The sequence below is a fragment of the Vicugna pacos genome, chromosome 8 (genome assembly GCF_048564905.1).
Source record: "Vicugna pacos chromosome 8, VicPac4, whole genome shotgun sequence".
NCBI lineage: Eukaryota > Metazoa > Chordata > Mammalia > Artiodactyla > Camelidae > Vicugna > Vicugna pacos.
In genome coordinates, this window is record NC_132994.1 from 1,726,651 (window position 1) to 1,752,968 (window position 26,318).

Genomic DNA, 26,318 nt, shown 5'->3' on the forward strand with positions numbered 1-26,318 from the left:
CACATCCACCGAAGAATCCATTTCAACATTTTGTTACTTTTATCAATATTTTAGGTGAATACATTTTATGAAAAGTCGGTGTACGAAAAAATACTATTATTGAAGTTCTCACAGAAGCTCTGTAATATTAACTCTTTCAGATGACCTGTGTCCTGAAACTTTTTATTACCTAAAAAACATAATTTTATAATTATATAAATACTAGTCCCCAAGACTGCAACCCGTAAAATAGAAAATGTTTGACAATGGATTATGGAGCCCCTTTTCTGTAATTTAACTTAGTATCTAAGCCAACAACAAGGTATACATTGAAAACTGGTCAGGCATAAATTTTGATTTTGTAAAAAAAGATGCACATATTATGAGCACATAACATTAGTCAGACATTTCCCAGAGTCGCACTTCTGTTAGAATACCTTTACAGTCATTCCTCAGGAGAAGTTCAGTTTTGAACAATGAAACACTGTTACTCTCTAAGGTACTATGCCAAGCTATCATTCACGTGTGAAAACAGAGCCAAGACGAACGTATAACGCTGAGATCAGAACGGAACAAATACCTGTCTTGTTCTGACAAATACTGACTATCCGCATCTCGGGGTCTGTGATCCACCGGGCTGCGGGAGGCATCGTGGTGTCTGGTTGGAGAACGTGACCTTCTCGTGGGATGAATTTCATCTAAACTCCTGAAATGATTTACAAAAATTCACATGCATCAAAGTGTATCAGCTTCCCCAAACAGGCTGATGCGCTAACAGGAGAGAATGGACAGTGACTGGCAGACAGCGGACATGGCTGGGAGAGCGCTGGCCTTGTCACCAAACACCTGTTCTACTCGTATTTATTCCCTACCGTTGCTTTGCCTGCGCTGCATGTCGCCAACCTCCTTTGGCAGCTCATTCAAAAAAGGACCACGATTTTCATCTGCAGATTTAATTAAAATTTCCAAAGTGTATCTCCGGGTAAGATGAAATAGAGGATGACATCACACATGTGTTACGTGCTTTTCCAAACATTTATACTGCTTCAAAGAGGCAATCCCAAATTTCTTAAAAATACATCCTTGGGCAGAGGAAAGGTGTAACTCAGTGGTAAAATGCACGCCTAGCATGTAACGAGGTCCTGGGTTCAATCCCGGTATCTTCATTAAAAATAAATAAATAAATAAATACATCTAATTACCTCCCCCCTCCAAAAAAAAAAAGAACAAAACAAAAATTCTGGGGGCACGGTGGGTACAGCTCAGTGGCAGAGCCTGTGCCTGGCATGCATGAGATCCTGGGTTCAAACCTCAGTGCCTCTGCTAAGGGGGAAAAATAAATAATTAAGAAATAATAAAGAAAATTTAAAAATATTAAAAACTACCCAGAAAATTAAAAAAAAATACATTCTGCCTCTAACCTTATCTTTCTGGCCACTTCTCATCTCAGATCTGATTCCTTTACCATACAATTTCTCCCAGCAGGAGAAAAAAAAAAAAACAAGTAGCAAACGGAATATAAGACAGTTATTCAAAAACGATGCTTGTGACACAAATGTTTTCCACTCCCTGTGAAATTTCTTGAGATTAAGGAACAGAATGTTGCAAAGCTTGGGTAAGGGATAAAAAGGGATTCTGCCTACAAAGCGTTCTGAAAGCAGTAATCAACTGACCACACAGTGATTTCTTTTCAGTTAGAGTCTTGGGGCAGTTTGCATTGTGTTCTAGTGAAAAAAAGAACGGTCAGGGATGCTGAGCCCCCATCAAAGCCTACCTCTGTAATGGCACATTTGGTAAACGTGAACGCGGCCTTCCCTGATCGTCGCCGCGATGAGGAGACACGGAACGGGAGCGGTGATGGGTGGCTCTCTGCTGCTCTGGCACAGTTAACGTTGCAGGTTTACTTTCTCTAGCACTAGACCTATAACCTACTGGCAAGAGGATACACAAAAAATTAGCCAGTTTTCTTGTATAATGCCAACATTCATATGGAGATATGAAATTCTATTTAAAGCAGACACTGACCTATCAGGATAAATGTCATGCAATTTGTATTGCCAGCCGGGTCTTCAAGACTATAAAGTATCTGAACACAGAGTGTAACATACGCATGCGTGAGAATAGGTTACAGTCTGGCTCTAAGGTACCACGGAGATGCTGAAGGTGAACACAACAGCTGATGTCCCACACATCAGGGTGCTTGGTTCTATTTTAACTTAAAGAATGAATGAGTTGGTGATTTTTCAGCAACACAAGTCAAGCACTGGACAGTGAACTGTGATTAACATACAAGTCAATGCTTAGAAATTTGGTGTCTCTTTGAATGTTATTTGATTTTTCCTACCACAGGACACAGTATTTTAGTTGGCTTTCAGATGGCTTCGATAACAAGAAAATAAAAATGAGATCCTACCAACTGTAATGAACAGACAAGGAGCAGGTCTTCACTGTAACAAAAACTGATCGTGAATTTTGCAAACCACAGATGATAACTGCAATTTTCAAACGAAAATAGGGAATGGGTGGAGATGACTCTGGCAATAATGCAGAGGAAATAATGATCAGATCCACCCTGGACATCTGAAATTATCCCACAAATGTGTTAGTAACATAATTAATACCATTCCATAATTAAAATTAGAAATAAATTCTAAAAGTCATTCTCCCTTGAAGCAAAAGGTTTCTACGATGTCTAACTTAGTTAAAGCAGCAACCTCACATCCATGGTAACAATTTGCTTAAATTTTTTTTCACAAGGGTCCTTACTGCTATTATTGGAAGGGTAATAAAAAGTTCTGTGGCCAAAGAAAAAATAATTATATTTACAACTACATAAAATGCACATGAACTATGAAAACATTAAAGTTAACCAGGCAGTTTGAACTGTTGTTCATTTATTTACTTGATAGCTCCCATGTTATTTTCAAAATATGCCTTGTAACATCATTATTAAAGGCAGACTAACATTCCCTAGCAGTTTATTTGTTGGTGTTATATAATCTTTTCACTAAGCTTAGAGTATAAGGAAGGTTTTTAAACATTTCATAAAGTCCAATGTGGCCATATTCACACCAAAGAAGCTCAGCCCTTTTGTCACTCTTGAAAAACATCAGTAAATCATCACATGATACAACCAAAAGGGGGTGGGGCTGAGGATGTAGCTCAGTGGTAGAGCGAGGGCTTAGCAAGCGCCAGGTCCTGGGTTCAATCCCCAGTACCTCCATCAAAATACACAAATAAACAGACCTAATTACCTCCCCGTCAAAGCAAAATTAAATAATATAACTATAAGCAATATAATTAATAATTTCATACACTTTCATTTTATGGCAAAATTAATAGCAATTCAGCTGTTATTTTGAATTTCATGTAGAAAGTTTCCTTGTTGTTCAGATGTACAAATTGTAATATTAACTCTAGAGGGAGACCAACTAAATTTACATGTAGTAAACTTATTTCACAGCTCATTATAAAAAATAGTGGCTGTGTTTAAAGATAACGAATCCAAAGTCTGAATTACTTAACCATTTAAAATTATTATTTGGTATCATTTGGTAATATTTGGTATCAGTTATATAATAATTTTAGAAGGTCAGTATTGAATTGGGAGCACCATTTTGAGATTTCAATAGCTATTCAAGGTATATGAATAGAACCATTAGGTTTGGAGTAATTAATTACCGTGAAGTAACTTTTAGAGAATTTAGGCATCTTGCTGTTAAAAGGGTATAGGGAACTATTTTCTTGGGTTCTTTGTATTTACACAGAAAATAATGTCTTTTTTATCCTATGCTAATATTCACTCATAGTTCTTCATCCGCTTTTTTGTAATACTTTGTTTTTTCACATTATATTGAATTTATTGTTGAGAACAGGCACCCTACCTCCAGAAGAAGGTAAGAGGGAACTGTTAGTTTATGCTCATTTCAATGTTTCAGTGGTTCAAAGTTAGAAGGTTTTTGTTTTTTTCCATTTTCTGAATTTGCAGGAATGGTCTGAAAGTTGAGGTTGCCAGGTATCTCGCCCTAGATGAAGGCATTCTGTGTGTGTTTATTTTTATTCTTCTTAAGCAGCTAATATTATTAACTTATTTATTTATGAACTTGGCTCTTTTCCCTTGTTACTTACTTACTTACTTACTTACTTATTTATTTATTTATTTATTTATTTTAGTGGGGGTACTGGGGACTGAACCCAGGACCTTGTGCATGCTAAGCATGTGCTATACCACTGAGCTATACCCTCCCTTCTAGGTTGTTTGGTTGTTGTTGTTTTCTTTTCTTTTTTTCGTTTTTTTCGGTTTTGTCTCTGGGTTTTCTTTAATGGAGATACTAGGGACTGAACCCAGGAACTCGGGAGTGAACCTAGGACCTCGTGCATGCTAAGCATACACTCTACCACTGAGCTATACCCTCCCTCCTATTTTAAATCACAGTAAGTCCATGACAACCTTAAAGGTAACAAAATGTAGTCTCAGCTGCTTCTAGACCTCAGCCTCCCCAAGCGGAGAAAGATGGTAACACATCGAACAAGAGCCCAGCACCAGGAGTTCTGGAGAAGCCTAGGTATCAGAAAGTGGAAGGTTCACTTTGCTGTACACCTGAAACTAACATTGTAAATCAGCTACAATTCAATAAAAAATAAAATTTAATAAAAAAGTGGAAGGTTCAGCTGTGGTAGAACATCTAAGTGAAATGGGTGAGTGTCTTTAGGAAACACACAACCAGAAAATTCACTGATGCCGTAAACATAGGTAGAGTTGACATCCACCTGGGAACCGATTTCTCTCCATACTGGACTCCAGGAAACATAGAAGCAAACTTGTAATCAGCCTGTAAGAGTGCATGGTCATCTATAAAAGTGCTATTTATTAACTTACCCTGGTACTTGAGTTTCTTGCCCTTATTTTACAATCTTTCTTCTTTATTTAAAATATATCATAGGGGGGCAGGTATAGCTCAGTGGTGGAGTACATGCTTAGCATGCATGAGGTCCTGGGGTCAGTTCCCAGTACTCCATTAAAAAAGGAAGAATAAATTAACCTAATAACCTCCTCCCAAAATAAAATAAAATAAATTTTTAAAAAGTCTTTTAAATAAAAAAAACCTGTATCATGTATTACTGTGTGACTTGCTACATTACATTTGCCACACAGGGACATCTTTAGAAGCAATCCATTTTGGATCAATGAAGAAAACCCCTAGAAACACAAATAAATTCCATTATCTCCTTTATTAATTTATGAAGAAATCTCTGGAACATAAGATATTATTTATCAGCTTATGTAATTTATTAATAATAATCTACTAAAAGTTTGCCTCCTTGCATTTTAAACACTAAATAAAAATGAATATTGTTTGAAATGACATTTAGACACTACTTCCAGGTGATAAAAGGGATTATATATGGCATCCATCAGTATGGAATATAAATATATCCAGAATTCAGAATACTAATACCACTGTAGTCAGTCCTAAAACTCCCATTTTGGCTGTTATCCAGGTGATCCCTCAGGGAAAGAAGAAGAAATCCATTGTTTTTAGTAAATATTTATTGAATTCGCCCTTCATTCATTCACTGTCCTGTCTCATGATAAAAATACAAAATTTTAGGTGAATAAAATGTGAGAACCACCCACAGAAAGTAAATTCTATTTAGATGAGTTGGAAATGACATTAAGTTGGATTAACAAGCCAAGACTTTTGTTAGAAACGTTTGTTGACTTTCCTACCAGGAATCAACTGATGCCTACTTACATATGCCAAGGCACACCATGCACAATTACTTTTCCTCTGTCAATTTCATGAAAAAGCAATATTCTGTTACATTTCGTGTGGAGTTTTCTGGGTAGAATGTGTCTAATTATTATGATCCTTTTAGAAATGAACAAAATCAGAAAGTGAAATATGAGATGTTATCCACAGTTCTCCACTGTTGTTTAAAACTCTCATGGACGGTCTGATACCGAAGAGAAATGTCTCAGTGTATAGATAGCCACAGAACCAGATTTATGGCAGGATATCTGCTACGTTCATACAGCAATCAAGTACTTTATTTTCTCTGAATCACACAGAGCAAATCAAACCTAGTTTTAGGGAATTCTCCATAATTTTTTCCTAGTTTTAATAAAGTCATATGCATCTCACTAAATTGTGAACCTCATCACCAGTGTGGTATCTGTCTATTGACCAAAATCACTGCCCTCAAATTAAGTGCATCCCCATCCGGGACATTATGCAAATTAAGGGGACATACATCAACATCATCCTAAAGAAATGTCTTTAATAACTCATATTTATATATCCCAAGATTTTCCCTTTAATTTCTTCTGACTTGAATATTTCCTTACTTTGTATTAGTAAGTAAAAGGATCATGATTAGGGCCCCAAAAAGAAGCCTTTACTACTGGGTTTTACTCACTTTCTGACTAGAGTCTGATGAGAAATGTAGATTTGAACTGTACAATGTCACAGAAATTTTACTCATTTATACAACAGCTAAAGGATGTTGACTTAAAACGAATACTGAATCTTTCTAAAGCATTTTCTTTTTTTAAAACATACATACACGTTCTGGGTATAATCAGCGGTGAGCACATCACGAAAGCATTAAAAGGTAAGCCATGCCACATGCACTTTGAAACCCTGCCATGCACCTGTCTCAGTATATTCCATGGAAGGCTACGTTATTTTCAGAAACAGAGGAAGGAAAAATCAGAGACACACAATAGAAAACGTCGGAAAACGGAATTTTTATTTAAAAAAATTCACCATATCCTTTCAAAACAACCTTCAGATTTTCACTTATGCCCAGAGCATCGTGAAATGCTGATTTTAACGTCGCTAGCCATGCTGCTGAGGACGAACCTGACTAAATTAAGTGGGGGTGTTCGTGAGTAGTCACCAGTCCGTATTAAACTTGCTTAATAATTTGGAACACAAGTCACCATGGAATAATATAATACAGACTTCTCTGTGTTATAAATCTCCAGCTGAGTGCCCCCAAAGAAGTCTGGAAATCAGCAGTGAAAGCAAACAGAGCAGCTCAGGGAAGCCGGCCATGCGCTCCCCCCACGCACCTGGAGGGACCACTCCAATGCCATCATCAGCCTCATAATCTGAGATGTCACTGTCACTGATTCGCTGAGACCCTGCACAACAGGAAGGGAAACAGATGCCTCCGTCTGCTCGGTTCAGGAAACGTCAAGGACACCACCAAGTTTTCTTTTTGCTTAAAAAAATGCTAATGACATTATAACTAAGTACTTCTTTCTTTTTCTCACTGGATTACTGGTTGATTACATAGGGTAGTAAAGGACACGAATGAGCAGCCAGAGGAAGAGACACATGGGGGGCAGCTGAAGGGCCAAAAGCACAGAGACCCTTCTGACCTGCAGAGGTTGGGGCGCACCCCCCACCCCAGCCCCAGGACCTGGATGCATTCTTGTTCACCGACCTGGCAGCTCTCTGGACACCGTTCTTTTAAGCGTTTTTATGGAGGCATCATTATGTAAGCATGATTGACCTAATCACTGGCAACTAGTGGTTAATTCAACCTCCAGCCCTCTTGCCTCCCTGGATAGAGGCACTATGTGAGGCTGCAAGTTCCAACCCTCTAATCACAGGCAACCAGCTCCCATCCTTAGGGGCTTTTCAAAAGTCACTGCATTAACAAACTGAGGCAAGTCTGAAGGTGAACCACAAGAGCCACCTTCTCTCTCTTATCACTTAGGAAATGCCAAGGGTTTTAGGAATTCTGCTAGGAATGCGGATTAAGACCAGATACATATATTTCTACTTATAAATCAGAATATTCTACTATCTACTTATCTATATCAATGAGAGATCCACCGGTGAAACAGAACCATTAGGAAGTGATATATATCCAGCAAGGTAAGTATGACTGAGTACTTTGGAACAAGAATAATAAGTTTACACTGAGCTGACTTTAAAGGGATATTTGTTCTCCAAGGATAACATCTTCTCTGTATCCCTGTAGTCACTGAAGACATATAGAGGGAAGGGGATTTCGATGAATAGTATTTTGACTTTTCAAATTATTTTCTAAGCGAGGTATTACATGAAAGTCTAGAGCAAAGTGTATATTATTTTCTACCCAAGGAAGCACCCACCTCTGCAGTTCAGGAAGGATGGGGCTGAGTGGTAAGATTCAAAGAGACCTTTCTTGGCTGGAACTCTCTTGAGCTCATATTCCTAAAAGGACGTCAGGGCCCTTTATAAAATATTCATGTTTAGCCTTCCAAATTAGCCATTATACTGCATTAAACATCAATTTTGAGGAAGTGAGTGATCAGAGAAGCACTAACATGAAATATTTAATTATAGGAGGAAAACAGTTTGGTTCCAGATGACCAAAATGAGGCTTCTAAGTTTCATTTGTTCAATTAGAGATTTAGTCACCATGCAAAAATTAATGAATAAGTGCAGGAAAAAAATACTGTTTTTCCCCATCACCAGATGAATAACAGCAAACCTACTTTAGACTGCTTTTGAATAAAAAATGTTTCTTATGAATAACAACACTAAAAATATCCAGGAATTATACAGTGATTAAGACCTTATATGTGGCTATCTATCAATAATGACAGAAATTATCCTATCAGTCAACCACTGCACAACTCAATTACTCGTGGGCAAAGAATTGTAATTTTAGAGGTTTTAAACTTTCAGTTCTGGAATTATTCCCACTATATTATATACATATACATACATACATATTACTCCCGTTGGGTAAATGGGGGAAATGGTGTTGCCAAGTCTCTCTACATAGATGAATAATTTTTTGATATTTTGATCTCTGATAAACATATGAAAAAGCATCTTGAATGTTAATGTCTAAGTGGATCACTACAACACAGTTACTTCTGGGAACTGAAAGACCTTTAACCTACTTTGTAGTTTTTTGCTGGCGGTTTCCCCATGAATGTGTCTCCTCGGCAGGAAAGGTGATGGCTGAGGAAGAGGTAGTGAGGACTCATCGTGTGTCTGAAGCTTGTACCAGTGTGGTTCATCGTCTAGCAGTGCTGTCTCCAGTTCTATGAGGATCTGAAAGGGCAGTTCTCAGGTTAGACCAAGCACCTTTCCCACAACATAAGACAAAAGCAATCAGAATTAACACACATCACAGAAGCGACATGAAGCATCTGACTTGAACCTTCACCATATACATCACCTCGCCAAGAAATTCACTCTCTTCTTCTTGCACTCTTGGTTGATCCCACACAGTTATTTCTAACATTCGTTCTCTAAAATCTCTACGATGCACATGTGAATAGACAAAAGTTTGATTCCATTTGGGTTCTAGTACTTTCTTGACTGTTTTGGTTCTCCTTTTACTTTTATCGCTGAAAAATAAGTAGGTTTTGTAAATGAAAAAGCAAAAAACAAGTGAACACTGCCATCTACTGTAGTTAAATGGAATACTGCTACTGGGTTGTTGACCATGTTTAATTCATCACTTTTAACTTAAGAGTCTGAAAGGCCTTGAATTTAATACGATTCTAGCTTTAACTACCATGCAAGCAGTAGTTACGATTATAGATCTGCATACACAAAGGTACATTCTAAAGACGTAGCTATCGGGGGAGGGTAGAGCTCAGTGGTAGAGCACATGTTTAGCCTGCACGAGGTCCTGGGTTCAATCCCCAGGCTCTCCATTAAAAATAAGTAAGTCTAAATAAATAAATAAACCTAATTACCTCCCTTCTCAAACAATTTAAAAAGTAAAATTAAAAAAAATGATGTAGCTATCAAAGACTAATAGATGTATGAACAAGGTAATGAAAATTTTAAAATTTGATTAGTTTAATGAAATACAAGGCTTGAGGGAATATTTTTAGGGCTAATATAGTTTATTCCCTCTTAGAGAATTACCTACTATGTTTTAAAACTATATCGCAGGTGTATGCATATGTCCAAACTCATCAGAATGTGTATATTAAGTATGTGAAATGTTTGGTATATCAGCTTTGCCTCAATAAAGCTTTAAAACATAAATGAAACTATATCCCTGGAGAGGAAATTCTACTTTTTTCAATTAGTAAAGACTTTTGCATGTTTTTTTCTTAAATGATCCCCTACCTTCTATCTGGAAGAAAATACATTTTTACATAGGGATTCCTGGGACGCCCGTCTACCCGCGGCGGTAGATCTGTTGCCTGCAGCACGTTCACAATTAGCTGGTGGCCCACTTTATCGTACCACAGTTTCACCTGAGGGCGACGGAGACGGAAATGATTATCTGTAAACACCACGAGGTATTATCACTTTACCAAAAACATATTAAAATTATTTTTTGGAGAAGGGGATTTTTAATTGCAATATGGTTGAATTAGAGATATTATTTCTGCAAAGAATACCAACTTGAAAGCATAAGCACTTAAAACCTGACTGTTCCTGGCTTTCAAACGTGACTTACAGACTGGCAGGCATGCGGTGTTGGTTCATACTTTCTTCTGTCATGTTATGATATAAAACTAATGATAAAATTCTTTATCAAAAAACTAAGGGAAGAGGGGGAGATTGAAATAACTATCCTTGTTTTTAAATGCTCAGTGAAAGTGTTTGGTGATTCTGACTATTTTAACGATGACACCATGACTAAATGCATGTTGGGGGACCACCTCTAGCTGAGTAAGTCTGGCCTTAGGGACAATATATACAAAATAACTGGGAAGAGAGCAGGCAGCACACGGACCCTGAGCCTCCTTCCCACCAGGGACTGCAGGTTTCTGCTACTTTTTCTCACCTTTTACAGTTAAGCTGTTACAGGTTAATTTTTGTGAGAGGAGTCAAAGAACAAAGGAAGGTACAGTGCATAAATGATGCCTTTAAACAAAGTGAAGGCCAAATGACATTTCTACTAGGACTCATGACAGTCTGAACAAAGAAAAACAAGAAAACCAACACACTGAAATACTCCTGTCAAACTCCTAGGAATCAGAACTTTCGCAGTCAATACAGTTTACTTGTGCTGCTGGTGGACAAGGTTAACTTTTAATTTTTTTTAAAGTTATTAGTTAGTTTTGGGTTTATGGTTAAATAAGAACTCTGAGCATAAATTATTTAGTAGGTATATACTGGAAGACATGTGAGTCACTATAACAAAATAAGTTATTTTTTCTAAGGGACAGATTAAGAATTCAAACCCGTATCTGTGTCAGTCCGTATCTCTGATCCTAATTAATACCAGAAGTATGTTTTTCCATAAAAGTGAAGTGGATTTTTTTGTCCCTCTTAAAATAAAGGTGACATGTATGAAAGTTTTACATATATGCTGAAACAAAAAAGATGGCAGGGACCAGACCGAGATATTCACCCTACAAAAGAGAGAAGTTAAAACCAAGACAGGTTTTAAAAATAACACCAAGCTTACAGTTTTCGTCTTTGTTTAATTAAAACTAAGAGAAAAATGGCAGAAACAGACTAGAGAAATCCACACATTACCCAAGTAGCAAAATATCAACTATTTATAGAATAATTTGAACTTAAGTTATTAATACAAATGTCCTGTGTTCTACCATAATCTACACAGATGTGGCTTTTCCTAATAATTAGCCACAGTTTCTCTATCCAGATCTCCCCAGATCCCATATTAGGCCACAGCGAGGAAAACTGTAGGTTTTTCAGACTATTATCAGCAATGAAAAGTTTTGTCAAATGTCTTAAGAAGTTAAAAAAAATTTATGTATACACATTGCTGAACTATTATGCAGTACATCACAAATTGACACAACATTGTAAAGTGGCTATACTTCAATAAAAAAAATATACATATGTATTTTAAATTTAAGTTTCTCAAGATCTAGGCTCAGAAGGTTTTTAAGGAAATACACGATGACTTTTTGAGTTTATTATGTCTAATTGACTCCTTATCTTAGAAACTTTTAATATAGCACAGAAAAAATAATTGATATTTTATGTACTAATTTTATCATGTATCAATGTTCAGAACATCTGGCACATGGTAGGCACTCAATAAGTATTTTCAAATAAATATATGCATCAAGGAAAAATCTCATCAATGCATACAAATTGATGAAGTAGATTAGGCTATTAAATGACTATGAATCCATCACAGGCTTCAAAGAAAGGCAACATTTTAAAAAACAGACTCAGAACAGTAAGCAAATCCAAGTGGTCTCTAATAGCTACAAAAAAAAAAAATCACATACAGAAAGTTGTCCTGGTAAGACTTGCGGGGCATCTTTCAGAGCTCCAGGGCTTGTTGGAGAAATAACAGAAATGGAAGGTCTTTCCATCTTCTGAGATTCAAACGAACTTGAACCTAAAATGAGAAAGAAAAATGTAAGTACTTTTCAGTAACATGTTGGTAACATACATGTGGACAATAAATATTTTTAATGAAATGTTAAATGCATCTGTGGCCTGTATAAAACCATAATTCAATACCAACGTTAAGAGCAGAATGTACATTCAACCAGATAGGCATAGGAAGTTACTGTATCTTCTTTGATTAACTGCTTATTTTAAACATATTTAAAATGATACAAACAAAGACTGTATTTACTTGCTTCAATCTTTAAGTCCTGATTTTCTACATTTGTAGAGAATACTGCGAAGTGTAGGCTCCTGGATAACTGCACACAGAGTTAAAGGCTTCATGCTTTTAGGAATAATAAAGATGGTACCTGTTATGTTAACTACCTTAGGTCCTACATTATGACATCTATTATATTCTTACAGAAATGAAAGTGAATGCACATAAAATATAACATATGAGCTGCATCTAAGCTTAGATAGGATTCATCATTGTTTTAGAATGAGACTTACGTTTCCGTCGGTTTTGATCTTACAGACCAGTGCCCTGAATGCCTGAGAATGCTGTCTACTGATTCACGCGTGGAGGGGGCTGGCTCCCCACTCAGCCCCTCCGTGAGGCCCTTCTCCCCTCTTTCGAAATGAAATCCCCTCTCCCCAGATCACTGATAAAGCGTACACAATCAGCAGCATGGAATGTCTGCAGAATGCTATCATCACCTCGACAGATACAACCTTGAACCTTTATTAGCCTTACTGAGAAAACACTATTTATGAATCATTTCCCAAGGGTGTATCCTCCACCCTGTTTTTCCCCATACATGCAAATTAAGCTTAAATTAAACCACATAGAATCATTCTGTACTTTCCAAAGACTTTTAACTATAAGAAACAGTGCTATGAAAGTCTTTGCTACCATGTCCCTTTTATGAAGTTTTCTTAAGATAATTTGGCTTTTGAGTCTCAGTACAGACACCTCTGCTTCTGTCAGTATGTTTCTAATATCACAGCAAAATGTAGCATCAACACTAATAAATTATGCAATTGGCTCCATTTCCCTCTTTATATTGGAAAAACTCAAACCCAAATCTGGGCTCATCACTAGCGGGTATGCAGGACGTGTTGCTATGCGTTTGCTATACTAACCTAAACTCCACTTCCTTGTTTATCTCACTCATATATTTTCTTTCTTCTTGTAACCATTACTTGTTTTCCCCTTAAATCACCTTGTGTGTTGTATTTCTATACTCTGGGTTTCAAAATAACACTTGGTGATCAAGCCCAAGTATGAGGGATTTAACACCGATCTGCTGTTAATATCTGGGTCATTTCCACATTGTCCTTGAAAACATCCTTACACACACCATCACCTTCTGTCATCTGGGCTCATCTGGAATTGCTTTAATGACGAGGGAGCTAATTCAACCCTCTAGCCTCAGTCCCTTGACCCCTTTATTTATTTCTGCTGAAATTTACCTGTATCCACCTATTCACTTCCATGGTCATATCTGACACGGTTATGCTGTATTAAAATTAATTGTTAATGTGCCCATTTCCTCCACTAGACAGCTCATGAGCCTGAGCTAATTTCTGGTCAAACTGAATAATCCAGTATCACAACACATTTTATGCATGGCAAATAGAACTATTACTGATATATTAATTGGGCTCTGTTGACACCCGGTTATGATGCAGAAGGGTATTGCCAATTATGACTTTTCATAGCCATACACACACACACTCACACACACACACACACACACACACACACACAGATGCATACTCACACACAAGAGTAGAAAGGAAAATCTGAAAACAGAACTTCTTTTGGTTTCCAGTGATTGCGATGAGTGTCAACTCATTCATGTCAAATAACTAAAGAAAACAGGCAGCTTATACTCACTGGACTCCAGTGGGGGATGGGAGCTCTCAGGGATCCGTGGAATGTCACTAAAAGAAACAGGATATGGTGAAAATCCCGTTAGCTAAAGCACCCTGCCTGAGGCCATCCCAGCCACACTGTATTTCAGCAGTGTGAAAAGTCCTTTGGGGTCTTTACACGTGTGGAAATGGACAGGACTTACTATTCAGGCAATTACTAATGTGCATGGATGTCAAACACCACACAAAAAAAAAACTGCAATAAAAATAAGTTTTTATATATTTAATAGCAAAACACTTTAACATGACAACAATCAGAATAATATTGTGGCTGCAGTTACCACAATATTTTTACTACCAAAACAGCAGGTTTTGGAAATTAAAAAAATGTTAAAGGCAGTATCTTATTTCAATTTTGGAAAATCAAAATGACACATATTTTACAAATCATTAATATGCTTTACAAACACATCTGAAAGAGTTTACTGAATGAAAGGGATGGAGACGTCTCTTGATAATAAAAATAATATGATGAGTATCGTGGGCAAAGATAATAAAATGAAAAAGATGAATTGCTTCGGAAATTAAAAAAATGTTTCAAGCTTGCAACAAAAAAAGCCAAAAGATTTTATATATGTGAATATATAATTCATATACACATATATAGCCCTATATAGAGATTCACATCTCTATGCTGAAATTAGCTAAATATGTGATCATTTCCTGTGTGATTAGAAAGTGACTTCTTGTGAGAACACCGTTCCTGTCACACTCACAAATTACTCTGAATAAATACATAATATCACCTCGGCTTAATCTACTATCTACTGTGACCCTAAGAAATGACCAGCTTCGTTTGGGAACTATACTCTATAATTAAACTATTTAACCTCCATTTTCCAAGATATTTTAATGTCAGTTTAAGGAGATTAACAATGTCCAAGTATTAACATGACATATCAAAGCAGACTGGAATTAGCTAGTGTCAAGAGAATTATTAGAATATCATTTAAGAATTTGTAACCTCTTACGTTGTGAACTAACTTCGCTTCGATTTTCTTTGCACTTTAAGGAGAGAGGGACATTAGAAACAAAAACAGTTTTCTGTTTGACTATTTTCCTGACTCTTCATTTTCACTTTTTGGGGCAAAGTAATCCTCATAACCACCTACAATTTATACTTCTTATAAATGATAATTCATCCTGTGTTGTGTACTTTATAAATACATTTAATTATAGATTTATGTATAACTAGTAATTTGTATAAAATATATATTTTACGTGATAGTTTAAAGATGACTTTTAAACACCTAAAACACAAGAAATCAACCATTTATCTTCTGCTACTCTCTTCTAAATTCATCAAGGCAAATAAAAGTCTATTTTTAAAATCTAGAAACTATAATGCTTCAGATGGTAAAACTTCTTTGAAAATCAGCCTCAAGGACAATTATAAAAATCCAATTTGAAACTCTGAAACCAGGTACAAGCTTTGATTTTTATGCACCCCTGAAAGAAGGATCGTGGAGAAGTTGTAAAAAATTTTTTTAAAGTGATTTTGAATTAAAATGTATTTATCATTTATTGCTTCAATATTTTCAGGTATAAATTTCCACTTAACATTTACACAAACCTTCTTAATGAGTTCCAATCACAAGTAAGGTGATAAAATAGTTCTAATAACAATTATAAGCATAAAGGTCAAGAATATCACATTTGATAGGTGGGCAAAAATGGTCAGTACGTCAAGAGGGTGAATGTCTTTTAGCTCATGTGATCATTGTGTACGTATGTTACATTTGGAATGACTCTTGGAATCACTACCCCACTGAACTATGAACAAACATCTGGTTTCTGCTTAAACTGATTATAGAACCACATTAAACATAATTATTAAATAAAAAATTATTCTTTCAAGATTCTAATAATTTCTCTATTAACTGGAAAGTGTATGCCAGATTTGATTTTTATTTAAATATAATCTTTGCAGTCCCATATTCCTTAGAATTCCATACTCCATGACAGTTTAGGGTTTGGCTATGTAGATAATACTTTTTAAATTATTTTCATACAGAAGTAGAAATAATGAAAATGTTATTCCAGTCCACTTTAATTGTCTGTTAGTCTTTTTAAGTTGCCATGAATCAATGGTATTTTAGCTAATTGCTTTAAAAACCACTACATATTTAAAAGTTTTGGCAGTGTGCACAACGCTTGGTTTTAAACTTGATTTTTTATACTTTTGATTCATTTTCGAATTTACTTACCTCTTTTCCAGCCTCATATTTACTCAACACTAGAACATGTCATGTAAAACTAGCATAAATTACATAGTGTTGCTAGTTTTTAAAAAAATCTATATGGAAATGTGCAATACTTCTGCAAATGTCTCCAATGTTTACTCTTAATAATCACCACTTAAAATTGGTTATAAGCTTGCCTTTATTTTAGAGTTACATATATATATATTATTTTTTGGAATATATGATCACATAGTTTAAGTTCTTTGAGAATAAGGATAAATTATATTTTCTTGTATGTTTTGCATTGACAAATATTCATAAGGACAACAAAAAATTTAAGGTTACTACTTTTCAACATAAAAAGTCTTGAATTAATGGCTCCATAATATCTTAGAGAATACTAAAAAAAAAAGGAATAATTTTCAAAAATACATTTGAACTAAGCCAACTATAATGAGACAGTTCATAATGCCTTCCAAAAACCTATAGACGGGCAAAATGAATGTTCTGGACTTTGTGGGTTAGTTAGGAAAATCTACCAATATGGGAACTCTATATTCAGATATAGAAAATATCTCATTGGTATAGATAATTTAATTATGCTGTAAATTAGAATTTAAAATATCATACCAATTATTATGACCAATTAAGATGTTAAACTATTTCACACTTTCTTGATTTTAAATAAAATTTGGAACTACCTACCCATGGGTAAAGATATAGAAACAATATTCCATTCTTAGTAGGATAATAAAAAGTTCATGTAGACATATGAGATCATTACTATTTTAAGTATCACAAGAAGATGAGTTTGTTATGGACTATTCCCTTTAAGGAAATACTACAATGATTTAGAATTACTAAAAATAAGTAGTTCTACCATTAAAAGAAAATATTTTTACTTTATAGTTCACTTCTGAAAAATACATATCAATACTTTTTGATACTGCAATTGTTAAATTGTGGAGCTTCTAAGATGTAGTGAAGAAAATTCAGGATTCAAGTTTAAAAAAATTATAAGATTTAAAAATCTATGCCCATATTTGAAGAAAAATCTATCCATATTAACATGTACTGTATGAATGTATAAACTTCTTTTTAAAACTCTGCTAATACATGTAATTTACTAAACTTAAGAAGTAAGTTTTTTTAGCCTTACCCAATAGGCCTTGAAACAATAATTTCAACTTGAGGTTCTGATTTTGATTCTAAAATAATGTTGTAAACTTCTTCATTTGTAGCTCCCGGCAGGGGTTTACCATTCCATTCTAGAACTTCATCCCCTTGAATTTAAAAAAAAGGGTATTTTTTTACCTTATATATTCTGTTTATTTTTCTTATCGTTTCTTTTTTAACAAAGAAATGCAAAACATATACAAATAGTTTTAACTGTCTAAGCTCTGCTCTCAAAAGCAAATTGATTGCCAGATGTCAGCCAAATGGTTCTTCTAAACACTTTATTCTTTTATTCTTTTCTTTCTTTTCTTTTTCTTTTTCTTTCCCCCATAGAATATTACTGGTCACTGGAAATAGTACAATACAAAACTACTTTTATCTTTTGATAAATATCAGAAATAATATAAAAATCATCTCATGCTATGGGATGGAACTAGCACAGCCTATTTGGAAACATTAAAAAATAATAATTAGCAGCATGCCTTTCATATAATAAATGTAGGTGGCGCTACATGTGAAAGATTATTAAATGCTGCATAAATCCTGCTGCTTTACTTTTGGTAGAAATCACAATTACCATTTGTTAGCATGAGTTTTCCAATTATAAGTCATGCTTCATTGCCTTTACCGATGCACAACAGAATAAAAATGCATGAAAGGGTTTGAATCCGTACCCAGAGGGGAACGCAGGTAGCCGTGGCAAAGTCACAAAGCAAGCAGATGTAAAACTTGCATGACAGTTAGCCCACTTCCAGATGTTCGTAACACACTCATTCTACACGTAGTATATATTGTGAGCATTAAAGCAAAATTAGAAAATACTTGCAAAATAATTAAAAATACAGTACTTCTTAGTTTTTAAAATAATGTCAGATTAATCAAGGAGTGTAATACAATGTTAAAACATACAGGTTCACAATTTGTTATTTTAACAAGCGTTCTCACCAAAGATTGTTTGGAGAAAACAATTTATTTTCATAAATATTTAGAGCAATATTAAGTTTCAAGCATCTCTGCCCAGTACCTTCAATTGACAACAGCAGGTTCAGCTGAAATGTCCCAGCTTCAGTGATCTTTTGAGGTGTCTTAATTTTTTTTTGATATTTCAGCTTATTGCATTGTTCTCAGTGCCTCTAACAGTTTAGCAGCCGAGTAAACATATGTTGAATTAATGGATCATATCACCGTTATACATTTTAGAGATAACTGTAAATGTGAACTTTTTAGTTTTTAGCAACGCCTTTATAACAAAACAGGAGAAAATTTTTGTTTTTCTGGAATTATTTTTAAATCAGTCTTTGCCCCACCCCCAAATCTTTGCTTACTCAAAAGAAAAAAAAAAGAATAAATATCTGAAAAGCAAATAATGCTGCTTTGGTTTGGCAAGAGTATGGTTATTAGCAAGAGATAAATGACTTCTGATGGTTTGACCTAAGATGTTACCTAGCAGTTTTTCAAATAGACAATGAATACATTTCACTATTAAAAAAAAAGAAATAAAATAATATAAAGTTAAACTATATTAGAGGAGTCTTTTACATTTTTTGATAAGAGAAATAAAATTCATATCATGTGAATGTACACATAAGTGTGTGTGTACATGCTCTGCATATGAGACAATATTTTCTAAGACAATACTTACACATATTTTCTATTCTATTACATTCTATTTCACTTTTTTAAAATGATGAATGCAAACCATTAAATAGACTTTACTACCCAGTAATGAGTGGCAGAGTGGTAATCAACATTTTGCCAAAAACACTGCATTATAAAATTCTTCTTTTTATAGATGGCAACCTAAAGGCATCACTTTTAACATCAAATTACCTTAATATATGGATTTATTTATTTAGAAATCAGTAACTCCTAAACTAGGTGGTCTCTTTAACACTATTGCTTTATATTCGAATAGTCTTTTCAAGTGGATGTAGCTTATGTTGATATCAAAATGAAAAAGAGGCTTTCTCCTGTCCTTAGATTTGGTGGAAGAGAAATACAGAAAGAGACATCTTTCATAAAGTGTTGTACACAATGATGGGAGCTCCTCTGGGGAACAGAAGGAGAGCCAGGCAGTGCCAGGGAGGTGGTCGTTAGTGGCTGCCCAGGTGAGAGATCAGGAAACACTTTAGAACTGAAGTAACTCTAGACGGGTTTGGAGAGATGGGAAGGACTCCAACAGGCAAAGCACGGGAGCAGGAAGGAAAGCAACCAAGTAGACAAGAGGCACTGACCAGGTCTGGGAGGTGGACACAGCTTGCCGGGACCTACAGGCAGACCGCCAGGGCTGCAGGCCAAGTAAATGGGAAGGAAGTGGCCAGAACTGTCAGAAGGGGACAAGCTACAGGGCTCAGACTCGAGTAGTGGGTGACTGAGAGACACCAAAGGGTCTTAATAAGGAGAGTGTCCTTGTCAATACTGTGCTTTTGCTGATGAAACTAAGCGGTGAGTGGTGCAGAGCATGGCCTTAAGGGAACAGCAGTAGAAAAAGCTGTGGCCAGATTAAAGCGAGACTGCAAAGGCTGAACAAAGGTCATGCTGATAAAAACAAAATAAACTGTAGTATTACAGGCCAGCAATGTTTATATGCAACAGAAGGGGAAAAAAATAGTTCCTAAATAATCATGTAAATCAAACAGGATATATTACCTAATTTTAAAAAATATCTTTTTTCAAATACGTCAATTGCTTCAAGTGAAAAGTACACTTAGATGTTTTATATTTATTTAACACTTTAGGTTTGTTTCTTAGGCTCCAGGCACATAAGGGTGTTAAATAAATGAAATTAATCACTAAGGAATACATAATATAGAAAAAGCCCTTTGCTAACTTCCTTACATAATTTTCTATGAAAACACAAAGACAAAAGTCAAATGCCATTGTGTTTATAATCTGATCTGCAAATTCTTATTTCTGTGGTTAAAGCTCTCTTACATTAGAGTCACAAAGGATTCGTGTGCTTTTCAAGACCTATTTTCCAGTTATTAAACAAGCAGAGACTCAATGTCTGGGCAAAGTCACTCCTGACTGAGTTACTTCTTTATAGAACCCTAACAAGCCCCTGATAAGAAACAGCAGTGTGCTATACTTCCACACATCTTCAAAGCTGATGGATCCGTAGATGGAGAAAAAGCCCTGGCTTGGCTTTTCTCTCTCTACACCACCTGCAGAGAAAGTCCTCAATGATTTTGAACTGATATCCTGGTCACCAGTTACAACAAAAACGTCCTCAAGAGTCCTAGAATATCTTTCTAAAGGGCTCAGTCATGATTACCTTAAGGTATAAAAACTGAAAGCATTGTCTAAAAATGTTTTCTTTCCATGTGCTCTGGGTTATTAATCCTCAATTTTACACTTCAGCCTACTCTGTTTCCTTTATAATTGTCTGACACGCTAACCAAAAGATGTCTAGTAGACTCTGGGGTAAACTGGAAAAAATATGTTAATATGATTTTTACTAAAGTGAAAATTCAATAACTTAAGAAAAATAGATTTTGAAGTACGTTGCCACTAAGCAAGGTACATTTAAATATATTAAATGAGTTTATTGCTTCATGTTAAGGTCACAGAGCGACATACTGTAAATTTCCAAGTATCAAGAAGTTGCACACCCATATGAGTATAATGTATGTCACATCATTTAAATTAACAAATATTTTATTACACAATCTGTGTAAGAATGTCATTATATTTTATTAAAAACATTGGTACTGAATAAGTCTTTTGGGACCACTATGAAAAACTTTAATAGTTACGATAATTTCCAATTTAAAGAACAAAACAGTGATATTATTTTCTTAGGCTAAACTGTTTTGGAGTTTTGAAGCACCATGATGAAGCCATCTACAAAAATTAGGAATCCCTTAGCATTTTACATCTCTTTATTTTTATATAAATATAAAAAAGATTCCTACTCACTGTCTCCAAACTGTTACCAATGTAGTGTTACCTGTTATTACAGTCACTAAGTATTAGGAAAAACATAATCTTTATGCATGCATTAAAATTAGTTATTCACTTAACTGACTTATATAGAACTTACCCCTAATGGAAAACCACCAACTAATGCACAGAGTACACATTATTCAAATGTTAAAAAAGAAACTTTACCTGCTCTGAGGTGTCCAACTACATCTGCAAGGCTACCCTTCTTTACTTTGGTGATGAAGGCACCAAGGCGTCCTAAGTCAGTCATCTTTCCTCCAACCACCTGGATAATGATAGACTCGTAAGTGCCCAAGACTCACACTGAAACAGAAGGTCACTCGTTGGAGGTATTAATCCTACAGCCTTTAGGTGTGTTTAGAACTGAGTGTAGGAAAAAAATGAAGTGAAATGCATTGTTGATGGAGGGAGCCTGCAGTACAGGTGTGAAAAGAAACTACATCTCATTACAGGGGAGATGACCTTGAGTTCTAGGGATGTTCACGTACCAGCCCCTCACATGGACCTCACAACGGAGGGTCCATGGACAACATACACCCTTAGACACAAGGACTGGGTCTCCCCCATCACACAGCAAGTGTCTGACACTTGACTAACTCGGGTTCATTGTCTCCATCCTCTAAATTAACACCTACTATTTGAATTTCTATATTCAGATAATGCCCCATTGTGACATGAGACCTGGACCACTCTTGTATACTTTTAAGAGAATGTAGGTCTAAGACAAGAATGGGGATTTTTTAAAAAAATTATTAATTTATTTTAATTGAAGTATAGTCAGTTTACAATAATTGTGTTAACTTCTGGTGTACAGCGTAGTGATTCAGTTACATATATATATTCTTTTTCATATTCTTTTTCATTATAGGCTATTACAAGGTATTGAATATAGTTCCCTGTGCTCTACAGTAGGACCTTGTTGTTTACCTCTTTTATATATAGTAGATAATATCTGCAAATCCCAAACTCTCAGTTTATCCCTCCACCCCTCCCTTCCCCTTTGGCAACCATAAGTTTGTTTTCTATGTCTGTGAGTCTGTTTTTGTTCTGTAAGACTGGAGATCTGAACCAAGAACAGGCCGATTGGGGAAGCAATTTACCAGGGTACATAGTAATAGCCTAAGTTCATCTCAGCTACCGACCGTCTGAATGCCCTCCCTCATCTGAAATAACATGTGATCTAATCTAACCCTCCAAGCCTGAGTTCTACTGCTGCGTAATGAACACTCCCACCTGACTTGTCCTCCATGCGTAAAACTGAAATACACCTGAAAGTTTCTGAGTGTAATTTCTCCCAATGCGGGGGGGGGGTAAATGTGTATAATTAAAATGACACGGATATTATCAAAAGTTGAGGTTGATCCATGTTCTTAGGGTCACACACAAGAGCGGAGGTGATCAGAGCTGTTTCATTGGAAGAGAAATCAATGGTACTAATCAATAGGGTGATATTAACCGAGTATTTTTTTGAAGTTAGATTAATAGTCAATGGTTTTGAAGAGCTCAAACCATCACACGACTGTAATACAATCTCTTGGTAAATGATAATTTTAAAGCAACCTCTTTAAACATTTCTCTAAGTTTATGAAAGCAAATAAAATCATGGGTTTTAACACACATACACAGGCACACACATAATAAAACAAAATGTATGTATATTTTTTCTTACCCAAATCATTATCTTTGTAGTTTATTAGTTTTTTAAATTGTATCTGTTAGAACTCAGTTAGTATTTTAAAAGATACATTTTACTCTTTTGATATTACCATAAATTCCACTGCCCTTAGGAAACAATCTCTTTAATAATGTTTTATGTTGCTTGTCAAGATATAATAAAATTATGAGGTCCATATTATCTAACTTTACTGCCTTCCATTAAAACTATTTTAATGTAAAAATTGTCCTTGAACTTTATATTCAAATTCTTTAGTTTTTTTTAATATTTTATTGCAGTTGTCATATACATCTGTGTGCCATTTTAACAAAATGATTTAAAAATATTACCCAGATTAAAATACTAATTATACCATAAGACATTAACATAAGATATATTCACTAGAAGAGGAGAAAAGGAGGTTTAAAAATCATTGTCAGTTTTGTAAATAAGTTCATTTGTGTCTTTTTTTTTAAGATTCTACATCTAAGCAATATCATATAGTATTTTTCTTTCCCTTTCTGGTTTATTTCACTTAGGATGACAATCTCCAGAAGAAAGAATATAAAAACTAATAAATGTATGTATATGTATGACTGAAACATTATGCTGTACACCAGAAATTGACGCAACATTGTAAACTGACCATACTTCAATAAAAAAGAATGCAAAAAAAAAATCATTGCGAGAAACTTTGTTGAATGCAGTCCATGCTATATAATTCACCCTTCAAGAAGCATTAGAAGCCAGCATACTTACTTTCAGACCTAGCAATGCACCTGATTCCTTGGGCATGGTCGTTCTCTTGTTAAGAATAACACGTCCAATTAAACGGTCACCCTCTTTAGATGGCTGCCAGGTTACAGGATGCTTTAAAACATAAATGAAGATAGAAAGATAAGCTGTTTTTTCTTCCTACAGAGACAGAATTATTGGTTGCAGCATGATGTGGTTTCCTCAGGTAAAAGGCACTCTAGAGGGAATTCTTTATTCTGGGGGCTCTATCCTTGGCTTAGAACAATTTTCATTTACAGCTGTATTTCATTTGCAATAGGCACTTACTACACTAAATAGTTCTAAAAGTAGTCAGCAACTAAATGCATCTCTGAAATACGGTTCCAAAGTGAAATTAATTGAAAATTTAAAATATATCAGCTTACATATAAATAGGACCAATTCTGCATGTTGAGTTATTATTAATGTTGGTGTCACTAACCAAATACTATCTCATTTACACAGAGTCGTTATTTAATACTTGTTTTTACTTATTTTAAAATTTGTCATAAATATTCAGTGATAACTGTTTTTCTTCCCAACTATACTGTCTTAAATGAATCAGTATTTTCTCTCACAGAATACACAATGGAGCAGAATAAGATTACTATTGACCACTTATCAGACACAGGATGGCAAAGGGCACACACGTTCCCTGGGCTCCCAAATCCTCCTTCCCTGGATGCTTACCGAACTAATAGGTGATGTTTCCCGGCTATGCCACGTGGCAGGATCCAACCAGTAATAATCCAAGTCACCTGCACAAGAGGAAAAGAATGAAAAGGGTAACGGCTTTCCAGGGGCGGATGTGTCACTTTAAGAGCGACCTCTTCAGTCTACAAAGTAAAGGGTTACACATGTCATCATCTTGCGTGTGTACATCTCAGAACGACAGACACCTACCCTGCATCCCCGGAATGAATGTGTGTTACAAACGCACTTCATGCAACGGGTGGGTTATCTCTCACTCTCAGTTGAGGCATGTGGAAAAGTATGGGAAGAACTAGGTAGACCCACCCACCTCCCCTCGAAGCTCTGTCCGGGCCAACGTCCAGCCTGCCGTCCAGCGATACTGGCTAAGACTATCCTTGAGCCAAGTGTGAAAATTTAGTGTCTCCCCTACGACTCTTCCCAACCACATCATATCTTCAAAATTACCCCTTGCTCTCGACATTCTTCCCTCATTAGCTGAACAACCAGACACCCATTTTTAGGATACGGTGTTGAAAATTAAATTTCAAGAATAACTTTGAGCAAGAGACCACCTCCAAATGACGGAGTGTTCAATGCCACTAAAGTCCCAAAAAAGACTTTTTAAAAAATCCTAACTTTGTCAGCATGAATTTAGGAACTTTCCATTTTGATTTTTTTTTTTTGGCTTAAAAATACAATGCTAAAGAAAGTCTAAAATAAAAGAAAAAATAGAGCGTAAAAGCAGCATCGCGGATAGTATAGGAGGAGAGGTCAAAGTGGGTAACCACGTGAGAGCAAGTGACCTTTTACATTTTCAACATCAGATTAAGTCAGTGAATTTTTTTTTTTCTCCCCAGGGATCCTGAGAGAGGAAAAAAAATTAGGTGAGTGAATAAAGCATGTTAGATGTTTCACTGTTGGAAAAATATGTTTGGCTGATGTCTGTGAAGGTCGTAAGTGAAGAATTTTATGTGGATGATCAAAATGGCAATTGCAGGCACTGTGCAAGAAATACAATAGAAAATGACAAATGTGTAAAATATGCAGACACAAAAAAATCCATATGCTTCAACTTCTTTGTAGCTGATTCTGTTTTCCTTCTGCATAATATCTTACACAAGTTGAAGGAGAATGCTCTCTCTATATATATATGATAAGAAACACTAACATTTTCTTCAACTATGTCATGTAGATAACAACGGTATATACTGTGAAGGGGTGAATTTTAGAAAATTTATTAGCAGAAACTATATGCTGTAAACATTTACTCCATATTGCTCTCAAAATCACATACTTTAAAACACAGACATGGCTTGGTGCCAATGATGATAGATTTCTCATATTTTTCTGGACCACCTTAGCTAATGGAATATAAGGAAAGTTGTAAAAGGCGTGCTTTTTTTCCCTTTAGTTTCTCTCTTTGTGAAACTGCTTATTTTTAAAGCTGCCTTGTTTTTAGTATTCCGATACTGTTCCTCTTGAAAGAAAAACTATTTATCGTTATAATAAAATGAAAGTTACTACTAAGTAGTAACTACCAATGTCATTCAAAAGATTATTGCAATTTATGAGGCTTTCTTCCTAGAATTTCATATACCTAGACATAAGGTCTGAAGACTCCTTAAATGTGGATTCTTTCCAAAATCCTGTGACAAATGAATAGAACCAGAAATA

The 26,318-nt window shown here is 35.4% G+C and overlaps 1 protein-coding gene across 6 annotated transcripts in view; it reads right to left on the reverse strand.

The window, feature by feature from the left end:
• Positions 1 to 26,318, reverse strand: part of RIMS1 (regulating synaptic membrane exocytosis 1) — a 447,505-nt gene that overhangs the window by 135,099 nt on the left and 286,088 nt on the right. For 3 of the 6 annotated variants that reach the window (XM_072965472.1, XM_072965476.1, XM_072965474.1), the window contains 12 exons: positions 24,642 to 24,709; positions 23,937 to 24,047; positions 21,689 to 21,788; positions 17,562 to 17,685; positions 14,182 to 14,228; positions 12,173 to 12,285; positions 10,080 to 10,210; positions 9,172 to 9,343; positions 8,891 to 9,044; positions 7,058 to 7,129; positions 1,754 to 1,910; positions 560 to 685 (listed from right to left, as the gene is read on the reverse strand). In XM_072965472.1, coding sequence (XP_072821573.1) covers positions 560 to 685; positions 1,754 to 1,910; positions 7,058 to 7,129; positions 8,891 to 9,044; positions 9,172 to 9,343; positions 10,080 to 10,210; positions 12,173 to 12,285; positions 14,182 to 14,228; positions 17,562 to 17,685; positions 21,689 to 21,788; positions 23,937 to 24,047; positions 24,642 to 24,709 — 1,375 coding nt within the window. Of the gene's footprint in view, positions 1 to 559; positions 686 to 1,753; positions 1,911 to 7,057; positions 7,130 to 8,890; positions 9,045 to 9,171; positions 9,344 to 10,079; positions 10,211 to 12,172; positions 12,286 to 14,181; positions 14,229 to 17,561; positions 17,686 to 21,688; positions 21,789 to 23,936; positions 24,048 to 24,641; positions 24,710 to 26,318 lie in introns of those variants that run through there. The other 3 variants (XM_072965475.1, XM_072965473.1, XM_072965468.1) reach the window with 3 other exon arrangements.